This window comes from Meles meles, chromosome 11 (assembly GCF_922984935.1).
Source record: "Meles meles chromosome 11, mMelMel3.1 paternal haplotype, whole genome shotgun sequence".
NCBI classification, from domain to species: Eukaryota; Metazoa; Chordata; class Mammalia; order Carnivora; family Mustelidae; genus Meles; species Meles meles.
Window position 1 is genome coordinate 17,799,977 of NC_060076.1, and position 20,398 is coordinate 17,820,374.

The 20,398-nt window shown below is 52.8% G+C and overlaps 1 protein-coding gene across 1 annotated transcript in view; it reads right to left on the reverse strand.

The window, feature by feature from the left end:
- The window catches only part of PAPPA (pappalysin 1), a 239,657-nt gene that overhangs the window by 22,997 nt on the left and 196,262 nt on the right, over nucleotides 1-20,398 (reverse strand). The window contains exons 18-20 of the mRNA XM_046023823.1: nucleotides 14,390-14,537; nucleotides 9,286-9,395; nucleotides 263-334 (exon numbers count right to left, since the gene is read on the reverse strand). Of these exons, the coding sequence (XP_045879779.1) occupies nucleotides 263-334; nucleotides 9,286-9,395; nucleotides 14,390-14,537 (330 nt within the window). The remainder of the gene's footprint in view (nucleotides 1-262; nucleotides 335-9,285; nucleotides 9,396-14,389; nucleotides 14,538-20,398) is intronic.

The following is a 20,398-nucleotide window of genomic DNA, read 5'->3' on the forward strand; positions in this document are numbered from 1 at the left end:
GGCAGCATTATGTTGAACATAGGCTGAGGGAGTAGGAACACCTGGCTTGGAATCCTAATTTTGTTATCCATGAAATTTATTTTTGAGTATGTTTGTTGATATCTCTGTGCCTCAATACCCCCATCCATAAAATGGGATTGCTCAATCAGCCTATTAAAGGGATATTCACAGCACTTTGTAGGCAAAGCGAATGGAAGCCATGATCAATGTAAGACCAGTGATCAGGATGTTAACAACAGGAGGATCACTTCTAGGGACTCACCTCACAGCCTTTGACGCAGTGAATCAGAGCGGGGTGAGGATACCACTTGAGACCAGCCGTGCAGACAACTCTCTGCAGAGAGAGGGAGAGAGCAGTCAGATGGGTTTGGGGCTGGGAGGAAGCCATCTCATTGTTGGCACCACATTCAACCACCCCACATCTTCTTGGATCTTCCAAGTCCTGTCTTCACCCTGGCATTTACATGGATAATTTGCCCATGGATGATTGTACTTGCAGTAACAGGAGCCATAAGATTACAAAAGTATTTGTGTTTGCTGTAGGTATGATCCTGTATCTCCCTGGCAGGAACAAGGGCTGAAGAAAAGCAGAAGCAGAACTGGGGGATGAAGACGCGGTCAGAAAGGCCCTTCAGAAAATTCTTGGCTGATGTTTGATCCATGGGTGGAGTTAGGAACAAGGTGGGAAGAAGGAGGAGAGGCAGAGTATACATACGGCTGCAGCAGGGAGAAGGGAGAATAGTGTGGAGCAGTGTTTCCCTACACATGTGCTGAGGACCACATTCATCGGGGTCACTGTGGGAGCTCATGAAATAGGCACATACTTCAGAGCCACCTTGGATCTATTTCATCCAAATCTCTGAGGCCAGGGCCTGGGACTCCACAAAACAAGCCTTCCAGATGACTCTGATACGCACTATAGTTTGAGAGCAGTGGCCTGGTTCAGAACCCTTGGAGACACAGAGAACCTTTATTGCCTCCACCTGCCACCATGCCCTATGGGCCACTCCAAGTTCCCTGACACTGTCCACACTGCCATACCTCTGTGACCTTGTCCTTGCTGTTCTTCTTCACTGAAATGCCCTTCCCCATCTTGTCTCCTGGAGAACCTTTAGTTATCTTTTGCTCGGCTGCTCATGACTTCCTTCCCCTGTGGTGCCTTCCCCAACCCCCCTCGGAGCATCTAGGTTTGCATGTACGTATTTATTTATAACCTCCTTTAATAATAATAATTGTTACTATGATAATGACAACCAAAATATATTGAGTTCATTTGTGGGGCTAATTACTTTATGCATTATCTTATTTATTCCTCGTTACCATGCAGTGAGTTGGGCATGAATCTTGGGTCATATGGAGAATGAATACCCCAGGCTTCATAGCTGTTTACTGAAGAAACCAGGACTCGAAACTGAGCACTCGTTTTGGAAATTATTTAAGGAAGCTCATAACATAAAATCCAATATGAGGATAATTTTTTAAAGGAGGTGAAAAGAGAAAGATAAAACTAGGAAGGTACATAGCATCAGGAATGGGGCTAACATGTTCCCAGAAGCTCCTTACTCTATGACTTAGATTTCATGCCAAAATTATTATGATTTCTTTAAAAGATAAAATGAAAACAACCTGGAGGCAAATGCTTAGATCTGCAATGAGAGGTAAGTGTCAGGGACCAGCCGTAGAGGTCTATGTGATCAGGTTTTGCTCTCCTGGATGACTGCCAGCTGATTAATTTTCACTAAGAAATGAACAGTCATATGGGTCAGAATATGGAAAATCACATGACCAACCCAGTTTCTCCCCGAAGGAAGACCTGTATGGGAGCCCCACCATAATTAAGTTTCTTGGCGAGCCTGGAACAAAGGGAATCATGTGACTCCAAGAGCGGGCTAAGATGGGTTGGTGCCTTTCTTTCCTGCCACACAGCATCCGTGGTTCACCCTTGGATCATCCATGCCTAGAATGACGTCTGGCACCCGGAGGATGCCCCACAAATGTTTTTGTTCTAAATGAATGGAGACATCTCAAAATAGAGATGATTTTTTTATCAATGCGCAGGGTTTTCTTTACTTGTCTTCCTCTGTTCTAGATCATCAGAAGAGCCCTTACCATGCCTAGCATAGTGACTAGAAGACCAATTTAGCATAGGCAGAATTAGAGTCTTTTTTTTTTTAAGATTTTATTTATTTATTTGACAGAGAGACAGATCACAAGTAGGCAGAGAGGCAGGCAGAGAGAGAGGAGGAAGCAGGCTCCCCGCGGAGCAGAGAGCCCAATGCGGGGCTCGATCTCAGGACCCTGAGATCATACCTGAGCCGAAGGCAGCGGCTTAATCCACTGAGCCACCCAGGCGCCCCGGCAGAATTAGAGTCTTAAACAAACAACCAAAGCTGAAGATCTGCCAACCAGTCTTGCCATGAAAAGTCTACTACATAGACTATGTCACTACTACGCCCTGCCCCTTTCTACCTTTTCCCAATACACCTAGATGAGGTGACATGCGGGAAAGACCTTGGGCATGGGCTGTGTCAGGTGTGGATGCAATTCGACTTGAAATTGCTTTGTAAATTTCCACTCTGAGGCTGGGTTCTCCTGTCTGTGAAATGGGTCCCAAAAATCACATCATGGGCTTGTCTCCCCACGGAGATAAATGGTACGGGACTGATTAACTGAGGACCTGGGTTTGACACATCTCTGTGTCTCCCCAGGACCAGGCCTAGAGCAGAGCAAACAAGTATATGTTGACCAGATGAAGGAGTGTGAGTGGCTCCGGAGCTCCTTTCTTCCAGCTTAGCTACTCTGGGCCCTCTGCTTCCCAGCCACAGGGCCAGAGGTGGAGAGAATCACCTGCTTCCATCCTCTGTGAGACGTGACCCAGGATCTCATCTCTGGGTCTGAGAGTCTGTCCCCAGCCAAAACCCAGGGGTGCTGGAGGGGCCCTTGGTAATGGCTCAAATAATAGAACACAGCAGGGTTGGGATCCACAGGGAGTTGATGCCCATCCCTCCCCCTGTTTATCCGAGGGAGCTAATTTAATCCGCCTGTAGGAGTGTTGTGGTGTGGCTGTACAAGGTTCTGTCAGCTGAGGTTTACCTGACGTGAGTTCAGAGAAAGGACTTTTATACTATCCGCATGAGCCTGTTTATCTTTCCAAGGCTTTTGGATTTTCCACTATTCCTTAGGGTTGCACACCCTACCTGTCTCACTACAGGGCCCCTCTGTATGTGAGCAGAACTGGAAGGGGGCAAGCAGCGAGAGCTGAAGGGAAAGCTAGGCTGTTTACACCACAGACAGGGAGATCCCCGATGGGGGCCCTCCAATGTCAGCCTGTTCCTTCGGGTGCCAGGGAGACCTCTAGCCCAGTGAGAGTGTTTTCAGGCCAAGTTTTTTAAGGTGGCTTTCATTTCCTGCCGTGGTGCCTAAGAAGAATACATGTCCTTTCTTCCTGGCTGTGGTGACCTTCAGCATCACCATCACCACCATCATCATCATCTTCATCACCATCATCATCATCGTCTTCATCACCATCATAGTACCGTTACCAACCCTGTCATCATTATCCTCATCCTCACCCGCCCTGTCCCCAGATCTTTCTTTAATTCTTACCGTAACTACAGGAGAGGTACTATTTTTGAGTCTGGGCTACACGGGAGGAAACAGACCACAGAGAATTAACCAACCTGCTCTAAGCCATACACATAGGCAAGGACCATCGGGAAGTTGGCCCACAGCTCTCTGATTACTAGATCTGTATTTAAACCCTACGCTCTCCTTCACATCCCCATAGCCCCCAAAACTATAAATATAAAATAGTTTACTCTTTGGCCTGATGGAAAGACCGAGGTTCAGGAAGGTGGAAGGGCTTTGAGAAGAAAGTAGGCAGGGGGTGGGAGGTGGGCAGAGTGTCTCCAAGATTCCAAGATGAATCCCAGGGAAGATGGGGTCCCAGGCAGAGCTTAAGACATGTGAGAAAGCATTGTAAGAGAGCCTCCCCATCCTAAGGCTCAGATTAGACACCCCTTCAGATACCGTCTACGATGAGCCCTCTTTTCTCCTTAATTCTCCCCTCGATGTATAGGACTTTGGGTGAATGAATGATATCATTTAACTTATGTTTGCCATTCGATATCACGTACAGAGCTTCGGGCTTTCTTTAAAAGCCCAGGCACTCTTCACCCTGAATGCCTTGTGCTTGAAGAATGCCTGCCATTTAGAAGGACCTCATCAGTGTTTCTGAGTGAGTGAATGAACCAGTGACCAAATGAGTGAATGAGAGATCAGAGATCACTGGCTCCTGGACCCATCTCTCCAGCATGGGCTTCGCCTGCAGGGCACACGCTGTCTCGCCTCTATACCTCGGGTAGACTGGACTCCATGCTCACTCAGAACCCTTCTACCTCTGACTTCAGGCTCTGGACAGGGCATTCCAAGGTGCGGCCTTCCTTTCAAGGAATGAATTCTGCACCCTTTGTCTGCAAGTGTCAAATTATAATTTATAATATAGAAGGTTACCTTGCAAGATGAGATGCAAGAGAATTAGCCCTGGGTTCAAATTTTGCTTCAGATGTATTAGGTATATGAACTGGGCAGTGAAAACCCAGTGAGAGAACTTCAGCTTCTTCGTGTGTAAAATGGCGATACTGTTGATCTCACTGGAGTATGGTAGAGACAAAATGAGGTGGCATTTGGACCTGCCTATCGGTGCCCACATATCATAGGTACTCAGTAAATGGTGACTTCCTTCCCCCCTTAAGCACCTCCCTCCCTTTCTTCTTCTTCTCCTCTCTTTCCTCCCTCCTTCCATCCTTTTCCCAGAAGGCATTATGAAAGCCAAGGTCCCAGATGCCTAGAGGAATCATAAGCCTCTGAGGCCGCGAGCTGCTTTTGCCATGAACAAGTTGAGGTACAGGGGAGACTGGGGTGCTCCCTTGGAGCTGGTGACAGAGAGTCTGCTACCCTGAATTCCAGATGCCAGGGCTAGGAGTCTGCCTCATCCAAAGGTTGCAAGCCAACAGTTTCCAGGCTACACAACCCACAGAAATGTTCGGTCTGGCACACACTGTTCTTGACAGAAGTCAAAATTATTCGCCAATATTTTAAAAAAATAGGGATTTTATATTTTAAAGACTCCAGATTTCTTATATTCAAGACAAGGTGGGGACGCTAGCCATACTAGGCACACATTTCCACACTGCCACATGTGGCTCGAACTGCCCTCTTGGGAAGCAGGATGTGCTTCCCAGAGTTCACCACTGTCTCCAACTTTCCCTGCAGTGTCTCCAGCACGGAGCCCAAGAGACGTTGCCATCTGTCACTGAGTTTGTATCATATCCTTTAGGAGATGTGAGGAAGAATTCTCCATGTCCCTATGGCTCCCAACAGTGCATGCGGGGCGGTGGGGGTGGGGGAGTGGGGGCTTTCAAAGGGGAGAACTTTAAAAAAAATAAAGGGACAGAGTGTTTTTCTTTATGAAAGTAAGCCTAAAAATTTTAGTACACGTGAAACTAATATAATTTTACATGTCAATTATACCTCAATAAAAAAAATAATAATAAGCCAACCCAGTAGACATGATCTTGGGGGCACCACCATTGCCCGGCATGGGGAGGGGATGACCTCTGGGGAGCCAGAGATCCTGACCTGGGGAGTGGTTTCAGGAGTGGCCACAAATATAAACACTGATCAAACCTTACACGTAAGATCAGCCTGTGCATTAAATCTCAGTAAGAAGAAAATTTAGAGACATTTCTTAAGTTGGGTGTTTGTATTATAACACACATGGGTGTTTGTATTATATTTTAAGCGTCCGAAATATGTCTAGTAAATCCTGCTACTATTTTTAACAATATGCCTAGATGTGTGATATACAGAATGACACCCCAGGACTGCTTCACCCACTTATCCCACCAGCCCGGTTCCCGTGGGTATCCGACTTTGGGACTCTTGATCCAGGCCTATCTCTCCCTCCACAGACATGCAAACTGCAGCTTATAGCAGTGATAGGATTTGCCCAAGGACAGACGGCAAGAACATGCCTGAGCTTGAATGAGAACCTTGGTCACTTGACCCCACAGCCCAAGTATTTGGTAAGCACCCACCGCGAGCCAGGCACGAAAGGGAGCACCATGGTAAGAGGACCGTGGGCCTGCCTGTGCAAAGGTCACCATCGTGGTGCACTCATCACGGCAAGTGATCTCAGTGTCCATCTCCCACTCATCTAAGTAGGCGTTGTTCTCGTCACATAGGCTGATGCGTGCAAAGTACTTAAAGTAGAGGCTGTCGTGCAACACGTGCCACCGTGGGCTTTGGCCGGCTCGCATGGGCCCAGGAGAGGCGGTGGTGCCTGTCCCGTCCCAGCTCTGTGTGCAGTGAGGGCAACTTGGGAAACTTGATATCTGCCATAGGGAGAATATTGACACCACGGTAATTGGCAAATGCTACAAGTTAGAGTTCTAGATGGTGGCTGGTTTCTGGGGGTGGGGTCGGGAGGGGGTGCAGGGGGGAGCTCGGAGAGCCAGCAGTAAACTATCCCACAGCATGCTCCCCGGTAAGCGGTCAGTGAACAGTTGGTTTTTATTATTATTGTCCAACGTCCAGCAGAAACTGCACAGGCAGCCGGAAACAGCTGCCCATGAGACCGCCCAGGGGCTCCCTTCATGTCCTCTCAGGCAAGGGGCTCCCCTCGCTGAGGTTCCACTTCCTCCCCTGCAAACAGGGGAGAGACTGAAACCCACTCATGGGGTGTGGGGGGTGTGTGTGCAGGAAGCATGACGCGGTGTCAGATTCACAGGCGGCATCCAGGAAATGTCAGCTCTGGCCCCGCACTCCTTCCCCGGGGACAAAGGTAAGGGAAGCTGGAGCCCAGCCGGCCCCTATCCCTGCGCCTTTCCACCGCTGCGCCTGGCCAGGGCCCCCTGGGAGGCAGGCCCAAGAACTCAGGGCTCCCCTGCCCTCGCCCGACCCCAGGCCTCTGCTCTGGCCTGGCCTGGCCTGGCGGCGCCTGCTCTAGCCGCTCTGTTCCTGCCTGGCTCTCACCACCCAAGGGGGCAAGGGTGCAGCAGAGGCCAGCTTTTCTGCCTTATTCCTGGAAATCATCAATCTCTGCCCTTCACCCTCCTCCCTGTTTCTACCACATTTTTTTCCTCCTGGATAATGAGGCCTCCGGAGACCGGTGGAGGTCTGAACCTCGTTATGGCTCTCTCCATAGGCCGGCATCAATAAAGGGTCGGCAGACCAGGGAACTGGGTGGGGGCTGGGAGAGGCAGGCGGCGGGTGGGCAACCGGGGAAGGGGGGCTCGTAGGCTTTCCGATCCCCGGATTTATTTCACAGTGAATTATAACTGAACTCTTTAGTGCCCCAGGCTCGCACAGGGAAGGGCAGGAATTCACCCAGGGGGCAGAGAAAAGGCCTGAGTGGGAGCTGGGCCAGGGGAAACTGGTCTGAGTCCCGGGCGGAGAAGACCTCTGGTACTGGGGTATGAGGGAGGTCTTCTGCGTCTGCTCTGTGTAGGAGTGTGATTCCTCTGCCTTCGGGTATATGGAAGCAGGGCAGGGAGGGGAGAGGGGGGGGAGTGGAGTCGCAGCGTGGCACAGTCCTGGCTCTGCTTCCAGGACGACCCTGGCCTAATCCCCTCCCTCGCCGCTCCTCAGTTTCTCTGCCTGTACAGAAAGGGGCTTATACTTGATCTCTAACTTCCTTGAGCTTCTGACATGGGGTTCTGTGCGTGCCCCTGGGTGTGGACAGCACGCCAGCATTTGCCGGGCTTATTCAGTGAGAATCTGTGTGGGTCTCTGGGTTAGCAGTGGGGTAAGGCGCGCTGAAGGCAGAAAACAGACGAGGAGCACGAGGTCGGGGAAACAGCGCTGTCTAGGGAATGCATGGGAGAGTCAGGGGCAGACAGAGGGGAAAGGGTATGGGTGGGCGGGATGTGGGACAAGGTGATCGGGGTCTTAGGAGAGGACAGAGAAACAGAGTGGAGACAGAAGCAGGCAACAGGGGCTTGAGTGGTAGATGGGGCAGAGAACAGCTGGGGAGAAGGAGGAAGGGGAGAGGAGGGAGGGAGAAGAATGCTGGGGTGCACAGGGGAGTGGAGTGGGTGTCCAAGGCCAGCGCCAGCGCCATGGGCCGGTGCTGAGTAAGCCCTCGCGATCATGCCCTCAGCTCATTTGAGAAACAGTACACCTCGTATCGGGTTCTGCCTGGCTATCCGGAGTGAGATCTGCAGCAGGAGGACAGACAGCGAGGCCCCCCTGCACCCCAGGCAGAAAGGCTGGCCGACAGGGACATTGCTGAACTGTGCCCTGTGTGCCCTGCTTCCCTCTTTCACTTTCTCCAGGTTGAGCCAGTGCCCAGAATGGGTCCATGAGGCCCGGGGTCCACGCTGCCCTTAAGGGCAAGAGTGGAGTTCTGCTTCACCTATAGGGTCATGGATGGACCAGGTGACATGTAGACCTGGGGGAGTGGCCAGCTCCCAGTGGACCTGGGCAAGGACAGCAGCTGCCGAGAGGCAGCGCCTACAAGGCCTCTGGCCAGGGCTATGCCAGCTTGACATTGCATTGCAGGAGGAGCACTGCCTTTGGACTCAGGCTCAGGCTTGAGCGCCGGGGCCCGTTGCTCACTCCTGAGATCTCCGTGTCCCCAAGCAGGGACTGCAGGCGATGCCCCTTGCTCCATACGATAATTCTGGGGCTTAAATACTATCTTGTGTGTTGAGTGCTGGGCACGGGAACATAGTGGGTTCTTCCTAAGCAATGGTGTTACGAGTTCTCCAGATCACTATTAGTTGCTTTCCAACAAACAAGTAAAGCAGGGAGAAGGATACCAGAAATCTAGGCCATAGCACGCGAAAGGCCTTCTAAGAGCTTGTCTCGAGAAGCCAGATCGCACTATACTCACAGATACAGACCGGTCAGACAGACAGGGGTTTGTGACCTGACGCTGCTTTCTGTGTGTTCTCGGTGCCTTGGTGCCCTCACCTCTAAACTGGGGACAACAGTCCTCTTATTCCTAGCCTGTCGTCAGGATTCAGTGGAACAGTAAATAAAAGGTCCTTCGCACAGGCCTAGCCGAGGGGAAACGTGAGGAAGCAAGGGGAATGCTAGAGGCCTGGAGAAATGATCGTGAACAGAGCCCCCCCGCCGCCCCCCCCCTCAGAACAGGTGTGGTGAGTCAGTGACTCATGACTCGCATGAGGTGTGAAAGGACGAATTCAGGACCAGGGCATAGTAAGTGTCCAATGGGGTCATTTCCTTCCCCGAGCCACCAGGGTTGGCCCTGTCACTCACCTCTACCCGTGTGGGGTTCAGCCAGTGCGGGATGTCCCGTACGGTCACGTTCACTGGCAGGATGATGGACTCGCTGTTGTGGTCCAGGCACGAGGTGACACACTCCGACCCTGAGGGCAAGCACAGTGTGAGGCCAGAGCTCAGCCCACAGTCCCCTGATGCCCATGGGCTGCTCTCTCACAGTGCGGGCCCTCCTGCTCCTGGTCCCCCGTGGACCAGGCCACCCTGGCCTTGAGGACAGTGGAAAGTGAACTACCAGAGGGGCAGCCTTTGGTCTCTCCGGCTCTGCTCTGGTCTCTAGTCTAGGCTGCACCCATCACCATGTTCGTCGGCCCTGAGCCCCATTTGGTCACGCCCCTCCTCTGCTTGAGAACATTTCCAAGGTTCCCCAAAAGCAGGACAAAATGTAATCCCCTTTGCCTAGCATCCATGGGCTGCCATAGTCTAGTCAGTTTCGTTTCCCATTAACCATCATCATCCTTTGGGTGGTCCAGCCAGATTGCCATAGGTTTGCCACCTGAGTCCCACCACCCCTTGCCTCTATGTTTCTGCTCCCATTCACCCCTTCCCCAGAATCAGCCCCATCTGACTGCTCAAGGTCAAATCCTATCAGTTCTTCATGGCCCAGTTCACATCTTCCAAGAAGTCTGCCCTGATCTTTGCGCCTGAGTGAGAGCCGTGTTCAGCAACGATGAGTCTCTCAGTGCTGGCCTTACGCCCTCCCTGGGCCTGCCTTCCCATGGCTAGAGTGATGACCCAGATGGACAGGGATGAGGGGGACTCATTTGTGAGCCTGGCCCGGTGCCTGACACGCAGGGACGGTACAGAAAGCATCAGCCCACCCAGCCCCTCACTTCCTGCTTGCACGGCGCTTCCACACATGCCTCCCTGGTGCCTTTAGGCCCTTCCTATTCTTCTCCAACTGATGCACTAGTAATGTTCCCTCAGACCTCCATCCAAGTGCTGCCTGCTCCGAGGAGCCTTCCCTGCTTTCCTGATAGACCAGGCCCTCTCAGAGGCACTAGCCCCTTCCCACGGGCTTGGGGATGGTTGCATCGATGCGTCTCTTCCCAGCCAGACTGTAAACTCCTGAGGCCAACCCTCTCCATGCTCCCTGCTCTCCGCCCAGAGCCTGGCACCATGCAGGGCAGAAAGCATTTGTGAAATGAGTGAGAGAGACAGGGAGCGAGCGAATGCATCCGTGGACAAGGGGCTGAGGGGTGAGTGAATGCACAGGAGGACATGGGTACCCCGATGGGGGAGTGAATGAATACAAGCCTGCATCTTGGATAAAGAAATGAAAGGACGAAGGCACTGATGATAAGCGGGGACAGGCGGGTACACAGCAGCCCTTGATGAGGCACAGCGGGATTTAAGCTGTGGTCTGGCAAGTCGACTATAGTTTGGTGCATTCATTCTCAACCCTGCCCTCACACACTGTGAAGTCTCCTGAGAATCTAGCCTATCCCATGAGGTGTCCCCAGGACTCTCAAGCCATGCTCATTCCTGTGGGCCAAGGACAGATGTGGCAGAATCTGACCAAGGCCCTAAGGAGGTCGTTCCCTTGCCTTAATGCCAGGACCACCCCTGAACACGAAGTGAGTCCCAAGAGACAGCCAACTTGATTCCAGTAGCCATTCAAAGGCTCCTTTCCAGGTACACGCATGTATGCGTGTGTGTGTGATGTCTATGTGTATATCCACCCCCCCCACACACACACATACACAGTCTATTCCCGAGAGCCCTGCTTGTTGCCATCTTGGTCCCTGAGAGACTCACCAGGACTGACGAGGGACGGGGGTGGAGTGGCAGGCCTAGGACAGTGTTTAAAACCTCTTCACTTTAAACGCAAGGCCCCCAAGCCCAGAAGGTGGGGGCCGGACCCCTTGCCCTGCAGGTGGTTTTCATACGTCACTCATTCTCCTGAATACCTGGCGCTGTGTGGCAGGTCGTCATCATGCCCAGGTCTCAGGTTAGAGATGTGCACGGAGCTCAGGCTACAGAGCAGGCGACTAGGCCCCATGAATTAAAACCCAAGTCCCTCTGCCTTCTGAGCCTGGCAGTGGATACAGGGGAGCCCAACAGAGGAAAGAGAGGAAGATGGAGGAGGGAAAAGAAACAGGGCAGCAGGGGTGGGGAAGACTGCGAAAACACCAAAGAGACCAGTGATGGGAATAAGGCAGGGGGAGTCACGAAGCAGCCGGAGAAAGTCAGCGCTGTGCGTTTATCATGAGATCAGTTCTAAAGGAGTATTTAGGGAGTGAGGTAGAAACAAGGCTGTGATGATAAAATCCTCTTTTGCAAAAGCAGGAGGTAGCCTGTGAGGAAAAACCAAAGGCTCTCTTCTCCCAGGAGAGGAACAAAGGGGAAAATGTGGTCAGCGCAGGAGGCCATCCCTGGTCTGCTCAACAGCAGTCCCGTCCCCCCTGCCCCTTCCCTGCAGCTCCCTCCCCGGCACTCCCCCCCACCCCACCCCCCACACAGGGCTGGGGCTTTAGGACCAGGCTGCCCTGTTGTGATATATGAGCAGGAACTGGCATCATTACAGAGGGTGATCTCACCGGGCCCCTGTCTCTCCTTCCCTGGGAGAAGGAGGGAGGGTGGCAAGGCAGCCCGGGGGTTGGGGGTGGGGGCAGCAGCAACTTTCTGAGTGCCCTTGGTTGCCACAGAAGCCGGCCTGTGCTACCTGGGGAAGGGGCCCACAGGGGGCTGCTCTGGGTGGCTCCAGAACGTGTCCTCCAGCCCCTGAGCCCACATGAAGGGACTTCATCCCGATTATAAGGCCTTGGATCAAATCCCCTCCTTGGTGAGGGGGGCTGTGCACAGGGAAGGGCCCAGCCTGGGCTTCTGATCTGAGGGTCTTTGGAGGTGACGAAGGGGAGGGACCCGGAGGTCAGGAGGGAAACCTGTTTTCCCTCCTTCCCTCCCAGGGTCCCACGCTGCCTTTTCCTTCTCAGCAACCACCTTTGCCCCCTTCCCCAGTGGCCTGCCACCATGCATGGATCACCATATTCATAAGAGGGACATCTGTCTGGCAATGGGACATGGGCACAGGGAAGGGAAGGACATCAAGGCTCCTATGTTGTACTGACTTCTTTCCTTTTCTGCTTGACTGCGAGAAAGCTCCGTGGCCAAAGGGATGCTACGGCCATACGTGTGCCTCTGTCTAGCTGGGCGAGCGGAGAGCAGGGCCGTGTGCGGCGAGACTGTGAGGGCGGCGTACGCACCCAGGGGCCTCACGGCGTATCTGGGCACCTTCCTGCCTATGCAACGTGTTTCAGGGCCTCAGATGCACCTGCACTTGTGACGGGTGTGACTCTATGTCACACGTGAATGTGTGTGTGTGTATGTGTGTGCGCGTCTTAGGTGATTGTGCAGTATTTGGCTGATGTGTACGTGCTAGGCATGAGTTTATGCTGCGTGTATTTGGGTCTGTTTGTTTATTCAACATTTGTGCTTGTGTCTATTTTTGCATGTGTGAATATATTTGAGTTTATCTGTGGAGGGAGACAGGCGGGGAGTCTGTTTCTAAAAGTTTGTTTTTTTCTTTTAAATAGAAGTCACTTAATCAAAATTTTCCCTCCCAGGAACACTTAATACCAGTCATGAGTGTAACTGAATATTCACTTGTGTATCCTGGCTGAGTTGGGGACAGGGACCCTATCACAGACCTAAGTGTCTAGAACCACCTGTCAGGAATGATGGCAGAAGAAAGCATTGGCTTTGGGATAGAGCAGCCAATGTTATTGACCATTGCTACACCTGTTGCCCCCAACTTCTAGAATGCCTATATTGGCAGATCATGCAAGATACCCCCTCTCTGCAAACATCCTGGCCAGGGTCCTTCGGATGGTGGCTCTGTAGGAACCTGAAGTCCCCTCTGAATCATCAGAGAGAGCAACCTTGCACTTGGGGGTTTTTCTCACTCACACGGGTTCTCTGGGTCAGTGCAGGAGCACTGATTCCTAGGTCTGCTTTTGGGTGAAGAACACATGTGTGCTCTTAGGCTCTATGTTTCCATCTTTGAAAGGAGGTGGTTCAGGGGCCCCATACACCTCCCCTCCCCAAGCACAGGCCTTGCTTCTGGACAAGAAGTGACAGCTCTCGTTTTGCTGGATGCAGAACTTGTTGGCTCCGTGTGACTGGGAGTGAGTGCATGCGCGATAACCTCCTGCTCCAGACATCCCTGGTGATTATCCCATAAATCACGCTGGCCATGAGAAAGAACATCCAATTCCCTGGGCTTTTCATCATGGTCAATTAGGGAGTCAGCCCAAGAGGTCAGCACCACTGCCCTCCACTGAGGTCAGAATCAATGCACGCCCGGTTCCCCCAGAAAGCCTCGGAGCCTGTGATTAATGCCTCTGTCCAGATGCCTGGTTTCAACCAGGCAAATCCCTGGCATCAAACCCCAGGTTGTCTCCCCTCACTGTGAGCACTCTGTGAGCTAGCCTATCGCCACACAAATAGCATTCTGAACATGCTCTTTATCCTCCAAGTGGGAGGTCACTGAGATGCCAGGGAAAGAACTGGGGCTCCAGAGTAAGAGAGCTGTCTGGCTTCGGGGAGGCTCTGTTGTCCCTTCGCGTGCCCATCTCCTCATCGGTCACAGGTCGTTGAGCAGATGTGAGAAGGTGCCTCTCAAGTGCTCCTGCAGGACCTAACCCGCAGTAGGTACTCATGAAGGATTCGTATGACGCACAATTTAAGATTAACCGGGGACCACCACTGCTTTCTGAAACAGGGGGTGTGCTTTCGCAGCTCCTCCCGTCCACGTCACATGGTTCCTTGTCCAGAAGCCCGTCTCCTGCCCAACAAGCTCTTTCCAATCCCTATCGAAGCGTCCCTTCCCCTGGGAGCCTTCCGGGTCCCCCCGACACAGCGGTCAGCTCTTCTGTGCTCCAGTGGGACTCTCCACACTCCCCGACTGTTCTCCAACACGTGTACCCTCAACTCTCTTTCTGGGAGCACAGGACCTAGTCCCCTTCATCTCTGTCTCCCTCCTAAAGGGCATCGGGAGTGGTGCCCAGTCACCCAGAGAAGTGCTGGCCCCAGGCTCGAGAAGGACCCGCGCCTCCCCGCCGCCCTCGCGCGTCCACCGTACCTATGGTATAGCCTTCCGGGCACTGCAGTTTGAGGTTGCCGTTGAGCTGGTCTGGGGCCGAGCACTGGCCTTGCATCTCCTGGCAGATGTGGAAGGAACCACTCCAGGTGCCATCTTTCCGGCAGTGGATGATGTTGCTCCCGCGTCCCTGAGCAGCACAGACCACAGAGGAACAGTCAGCACGACCCGGAGGGACCGTCACCCTCACCGTAGTCAGCCCCTCAGAGGAACAGAGGAAACCGTTCCTCATCTCCCCAGAGCCCTTGAAGTGTTAGGTAGAAACCCAATCGTCCCAAAATAGAGGCACTGTTCACATTTCCGCTTGACAGATAGGGAAACTGAGGGCTCAAGGCAGGAAGAAACGTGCTCAGAGCTCTCCAGGGAGCCTAACTCCCATGTTTCCTGAACCCTAGCTTTGAGCTCTTTCAGAGAGTTCAGTCAGAGGGATTTCTGTGTTATTATTATTATTTTTTTAACTGAGATGGTAGGTGACCAAACACACCCAAACACGCCCCAGCTCATACAGTACGTAAGAACATGGGTCTTGGAGCTGTCTCGGTGCTCCCCCCCCAACCCCAGTTCTTTAGAGCAGGCATTACACAGTTTCTCCATCTTCCGCAGGGCAGTAGGCACAGGGCTCGTTGCCTGCATGCAACGTCCTCGCTCTGAGCCTACTTGCGGAGTCTGGGATTCTAATGGGAGGTCTCGCTCTGCAGATACTTTACAACTGCCCCCGAATCCAAGGAGCATTTCTTGGTGCCCAGTCTATGCCCGGCTCTGTGGGGTTCAAAAGTCAAGTGAGTCGTATCGGAGTCAAGTATGGGCCCCCGTGAGAAAGACAGTCACGTGAGCAGCCAGCCACGTCAATGCGATGGTGATCGGTGCTGTGCTAGGAGGTCACGGGTAGAGTAATGTGTTGTCAGGGGCAAGCAGGGAGGCCCTGCAGAGGAGGTGATAAATGGAAAAAAGAGTTTTCAAGGATGCATGGAGTCACAGGCGGAACAGGGATAGAAAGGCCTTTCTGGAAGGCCAAAGGGCATGGGCAAATGCAAGGAAGTATAGTGAGCAGCCGAGAGCTCCCCAGGGGCTCTCGCTTGTGAACCAAGGGAGGCGGCGCTGGTAGGGCAGACGCAGGGTGGGGCCTTCACTGTCAGCTTATGGAGTTTGGACTCAACCCCCTGAGAATGGAGAACACTAGGCGGTGTCCGGACGTGGGCCCCTCCACTGCAGAACAAGCTGTATATTCTCTCCCTCTTTCAAGCTTTTGATAAGCGGAGAAACTCTATAGGAGTCGCTGACCGTGCTCCACTAGGACGAATATCTATGCCTTGGCTCCCATGCCCAGCAGCTTCCATCCAAAGTCCTGTGGCTGGCCTCCAGAGCCCGCAGGGCCTGAACTCTGGCTCCATCTCCATGGCTTTGCTCCCTCCAGCACCACCACCAACCTTGAACGTCGGCTGAAACCACCTAGACTCTCAAATGCACCCTAGGTGCTCCCCTGCCTCCATGCTTCCGCACTCCCGCTCCTCCCGGCTGCTGGGTTCCCTCCCGCCCAGACCCCTGTCTGGCCCAGAGGACCCCATCCTAGTCCTGCTCTAACCGTAGGGCGCACCCGTCGGGTCTCTACACGCCCTGCCTCTCTGTTTCCCACCCATGCCCACCTAGAAGACGAACTGCTCAAGGCCCCAGACAGTGCCCCCTTCATCCCCGCATCCTCAGGGCCACAGCACATGACAGGTCCTGACCTCCCAGTCCACTCACTCATCACTCGGGGGTGTTTGTGTTCCCTCAAGAACCGCTTGACAGAAGACGGGGTGACGGGCAGGGAGTCATGGAAGGAGACTGCTCAGTAAGCGAGAGCAGAAACGAACGTGTGGGTGAGGGGACGCACGTGAGCAGAGGATGACACGGGGGGGACGAGGGACTAGGAAAGCCAGTGCACGCAGGAGGAAGTGAATCAGCCCGCCGACAGGGCTGATGAGGCGGAAGCTGCCCTGTCTGAGAAAACAGCTGCAAGGAGACGGGGTTCTGAAGGGAAAGGAGGGCCCTCTTTGGGCCTCTCGCGCGCCTGTCCATCTGCGGCGGGAGCCTCGGTGGCCATGGGACAAGGGTGGTCCATCCCGAGCGGGAAGCTGTGGGACATCCTACACACTCCGCCCCCGGAGGTTCTGTGAGAGCTCAGGGCGAGTTCAGGCCACTTCATGTGGCTTCAGAGAAGCGACTCTCCCTCCTGGAGCCCCAGGCCCCAGGCCCCATGATTCTGCTGGGCCCTCGGGGGAACAGGAAATTGACCCCAATTTCCTGGAGCCTTGGCCTGGGCCTATGATGCATTTGGCCTCCAGCCCCTGAAGGGTTGCAGACCTCAGCACTACGTGGGCCAGAGTTGGCTGGGGACCTCGGTTTGCAGCAGAGAACGTATTAGAACTAGCTGGAATCTGCTCAGGGAATTTCGCCGTAGAGAAATCCACTGCAGAAGGCTCCACCAGAGAAGAGAGGAGAAGGGGCCTGGTCTTGCTGCCTCCAGCCTCTCTCCTTCCTGCCCAGTTCATCAGGCACTCTTGGCTGCTGATTAAATCTGCTTTAAACAAGTACGCCACCCTTCTGCTAAGACACTGTCACCTTCCAAACAAGTCACACCTGTGGCCTGGCCCTCCAGGGCCTCCACGGTGGAGCCCAGATGACATCTAGCCCCATCTTTTGCCATGCACCTGTCCTTCCTCCTAGTCTCTCGGTTAGCTCGTCTCTCCTGGACATTTCTCTTGCTTCCCAGCTCTGTACCTTTGCCCTCGCTGTGCCCTCTGCACAGCAGACTTTCCAGAGCCTGTCTGGACTTCCGAATCCCCTTTAAGACTAGATCTTGCTGCACTCGGGGCTTACCTACCAGCTAGTACAGAACCTCAGAATTAACCCTTGATGTTAATCTAGGGTGACCACAAAGACCTGATGTTGAGGATGCCATCTGAGAGAATCTAAGAACACTTGGCAAGGAGCCCGCCGGGTACATGTAGCTCTGAACGCACAGTTCTACGTGCTAAGGCGAAATCTCGCCCCAGAAGGCTGAGCATCCCTCACCAAAATATTCCGCCTCTCTGTGCCTGGGAGCCCGTCTGTAAAAAAGCATGTGTACTCTCTCAAATTCTCTTCAGTCACACAGATCCACAGAGTGCTAACGGCATACAATAATTCCATTATCAAATACCCATTATGTGCCAACTGTTTTACAGGCATTTAAAACCCCTTTGATTAACACAGTAGAGTAGAAATCATACCCTTGTTGCAGACTGAGAAACTGAGGCTCAGCCGGGAAGTGAACAAGTTGAGTTTTTTAAATGATGCCAGTATAGGGGCGCCTGGGTGGCTCAGTGGGTTAAGCCTCTGCCTTTGGCTCAGGTCATGATCCCAGGGTCCTGAGATCGAGCCCCGCATCAGGTTCACTGCTCAGCGGGGAGCCTGCTCCCCGCCCCCCTCTTCCTACTTGTGATCTCTCTCTGTGTGTCAAATAAATAAATAAAATCTTAAAAAAAAAAAAAGAAAGAAAGATGCCACTGTAATAGTTAGGAGCATAGACTCGAGCCAAACTACACAGGTTTGAATCCTGGCCTTGCAACTTCCTAGCTGTGAGTACCCGGGGAGGCTTCGCAACTTCTCTGTGTTTCTTAATTTCCTCACCTGATTAAATGGGCATGGGGCGCACTGCCTGCAGCGTCGTCACGAGGACCGAGTAAGTAAGAGCTCGACACACACGAGGGCTCTCCCAGTATCACTCCGCTGCTGCGTCTCTAGAATCCACTCAAGGAACACCCACGTTTTAGAAACGGCAGCAGCTGGCGTGGGAAGGCAGCACGGCCTCGACAGGCCAATGCTAGAGGCGGGTCTCCTGACTAAGCCTCCGTGCCTCTACTACACTGGAGGGGAGAGGCGGGGAGAGGGAGAATTAGATTTCTTCTCCTTAGCAGAAATGGAAATAGACAAAATAATGGCAGAGAGACCGTGGCAGTCTCGGAGCGGGACATAAAGGGCTAAGCTTTGGACACGGGCTGACGGAGTAACAGGAATCTCAGGTCCCCCACCCCCGGCTACATAGCGTGGGGCCAACCACCTTAACTCAGGGAACCTCAGCTTCTGCCTCTAAGGAATGGGGCAGTAATGCCAGACGGATGCTGCGGGGCTGAAATAAAGTGGTCTGTGCAGAGCACTCGGCCCAGGCACTGGCAAGTAGAAAATGCTCAATAAGTCGCTGCTGCTGTTAATTACTTAATTCCCAGACAGTGCCCTTTACGCACTTTGCATCTTCCAAGTAAGATATGAAGGTGACATGTAGCCCTCATGTATGAGGAAGGAACGGCCGAAAATCGGGAGTGGGCAGTAACTTGGTTAGGATATCAGAGATGTGGAGATATGACTCTGCTGGTGCCTTGCTGGGGGACTTGGGGCAAGTCTCTTCCCCTCTCTGGGCTCCAGAGGTCCCATCTATAAAACAAGGGGGGGTAGAAGGGGATCTCCTCGGTCAAGCCCACCTCCTGTCAAGTTTCTAACTGGCTCTAGCCTTTGACAATCTGCAACCAGATGTCACCCCTGCCTGGAGAGGCGTCGTGCGTATGAGGACTCCCCGTATCCGCAGCAGAGCCCCTAAAGGCATGAGCTAGATGCATGCCAGGGCAGAAAGGCTTTTTCGTTTCAGAAGGGCTTTTATGGGCACCTGTGCAATTTGTGCACTGACCTGGGTGCGTTACTGACCCTGCTCCCACCCTTTCTGTCTTGCTCTGGCTGAGCGGCTGGAACCCCCATTAAGAGCATTACTTCATCCACAAGCACCGTTAGTCTCTTCCTCTGCTGCAGTCCCCGTGTGTGCATCCCCCAGAGACTCTGTCCCAATCACAACACAGCCGCTCCCATATCACCTACAAATACCACCTGTCCCCGTGCTTCTGGAATAGAACCGGGCCTGAGTTACTGCCTCAGACAGCTCAGGAGCATCTGAGCTGGATTAAATGTTGGGGCAACTGGCACTTCTCCCCGGCTGTCTGGGTATAGAGTTCCTGCCCTTTGCCACTAGCCTGCCCTGGAAGTGTTCAGGGTGGTAGGAAGAGCGGAGCTGTGGGGCCCGTCAGTGCGACCCGCTCATTCATAACCGTGTGCAAGACCTTAGCCTCCAAGACGTCTTCCCCCGTTCGGAAAAGGGGATGTTGGTTTCTTTTTCAAATATCTGCTGGGAATTGTCAAAATAAGAGAAAGTCCGGCTCACCAGCCTGGCATCAGAGAAACACTTTTAAAGTAAAGAAGCTATTATTACCCAGGTTCTCTGTCTTGGTTTACAGAAATACTAACACTATAAATTCGAGATCTGAACTGTCCAGTATGGTAGATACCATATTAGTGTGGCTGTTTGCATTTAAATTTGAGCTGTTTAAAATTAAATAAAGGGTAAAACCTTGTTGCTCGTTTGCTCCAGCCACGGTTCAAGTATTCCATAAGCCAGATGTGGCCGGTGGCCACCATACTGCAAAGCACAGATCGGGACAATTTTCATCCCAGCAGAAAGTTCTACTGTGCATTGCTAGTCTAGAGAGTTCCTGTATTATACAGGTTTCCTTGAGCAATAAATCAGGTTTCCCTATGGCTCAGATTGGGTCTCTCCATCCCACACTGTGCCTACTTTTCTAACTTTCTGGGGCTACCCACCCACAGAGGGATAACCTTCAAGCCATTGCCTTTATTTCTGTAGGAGCCTATGTGGAGGATCAGGGATTCTCTCCACTAGAAGTGACCTTAAAGGAAAGCTAGTTCACCTGTGTCTTTCTTCCCCAGGGCTGCCATGCATGGTGGCACAGGTTGTATACTGCACAATTTCAGGGGTTACTCATAGGCATACTCCTATCTATACTTTCATTACCTTATTTAATCCTGACAAACCATGAGGCAGGAAGCAGTATATCCCCCACCATGAGAAAACTGAAACTTAAAGGGTTAAACAACTTGCCCAAGCCCACTGGTAAGTGGTGAAGTCAG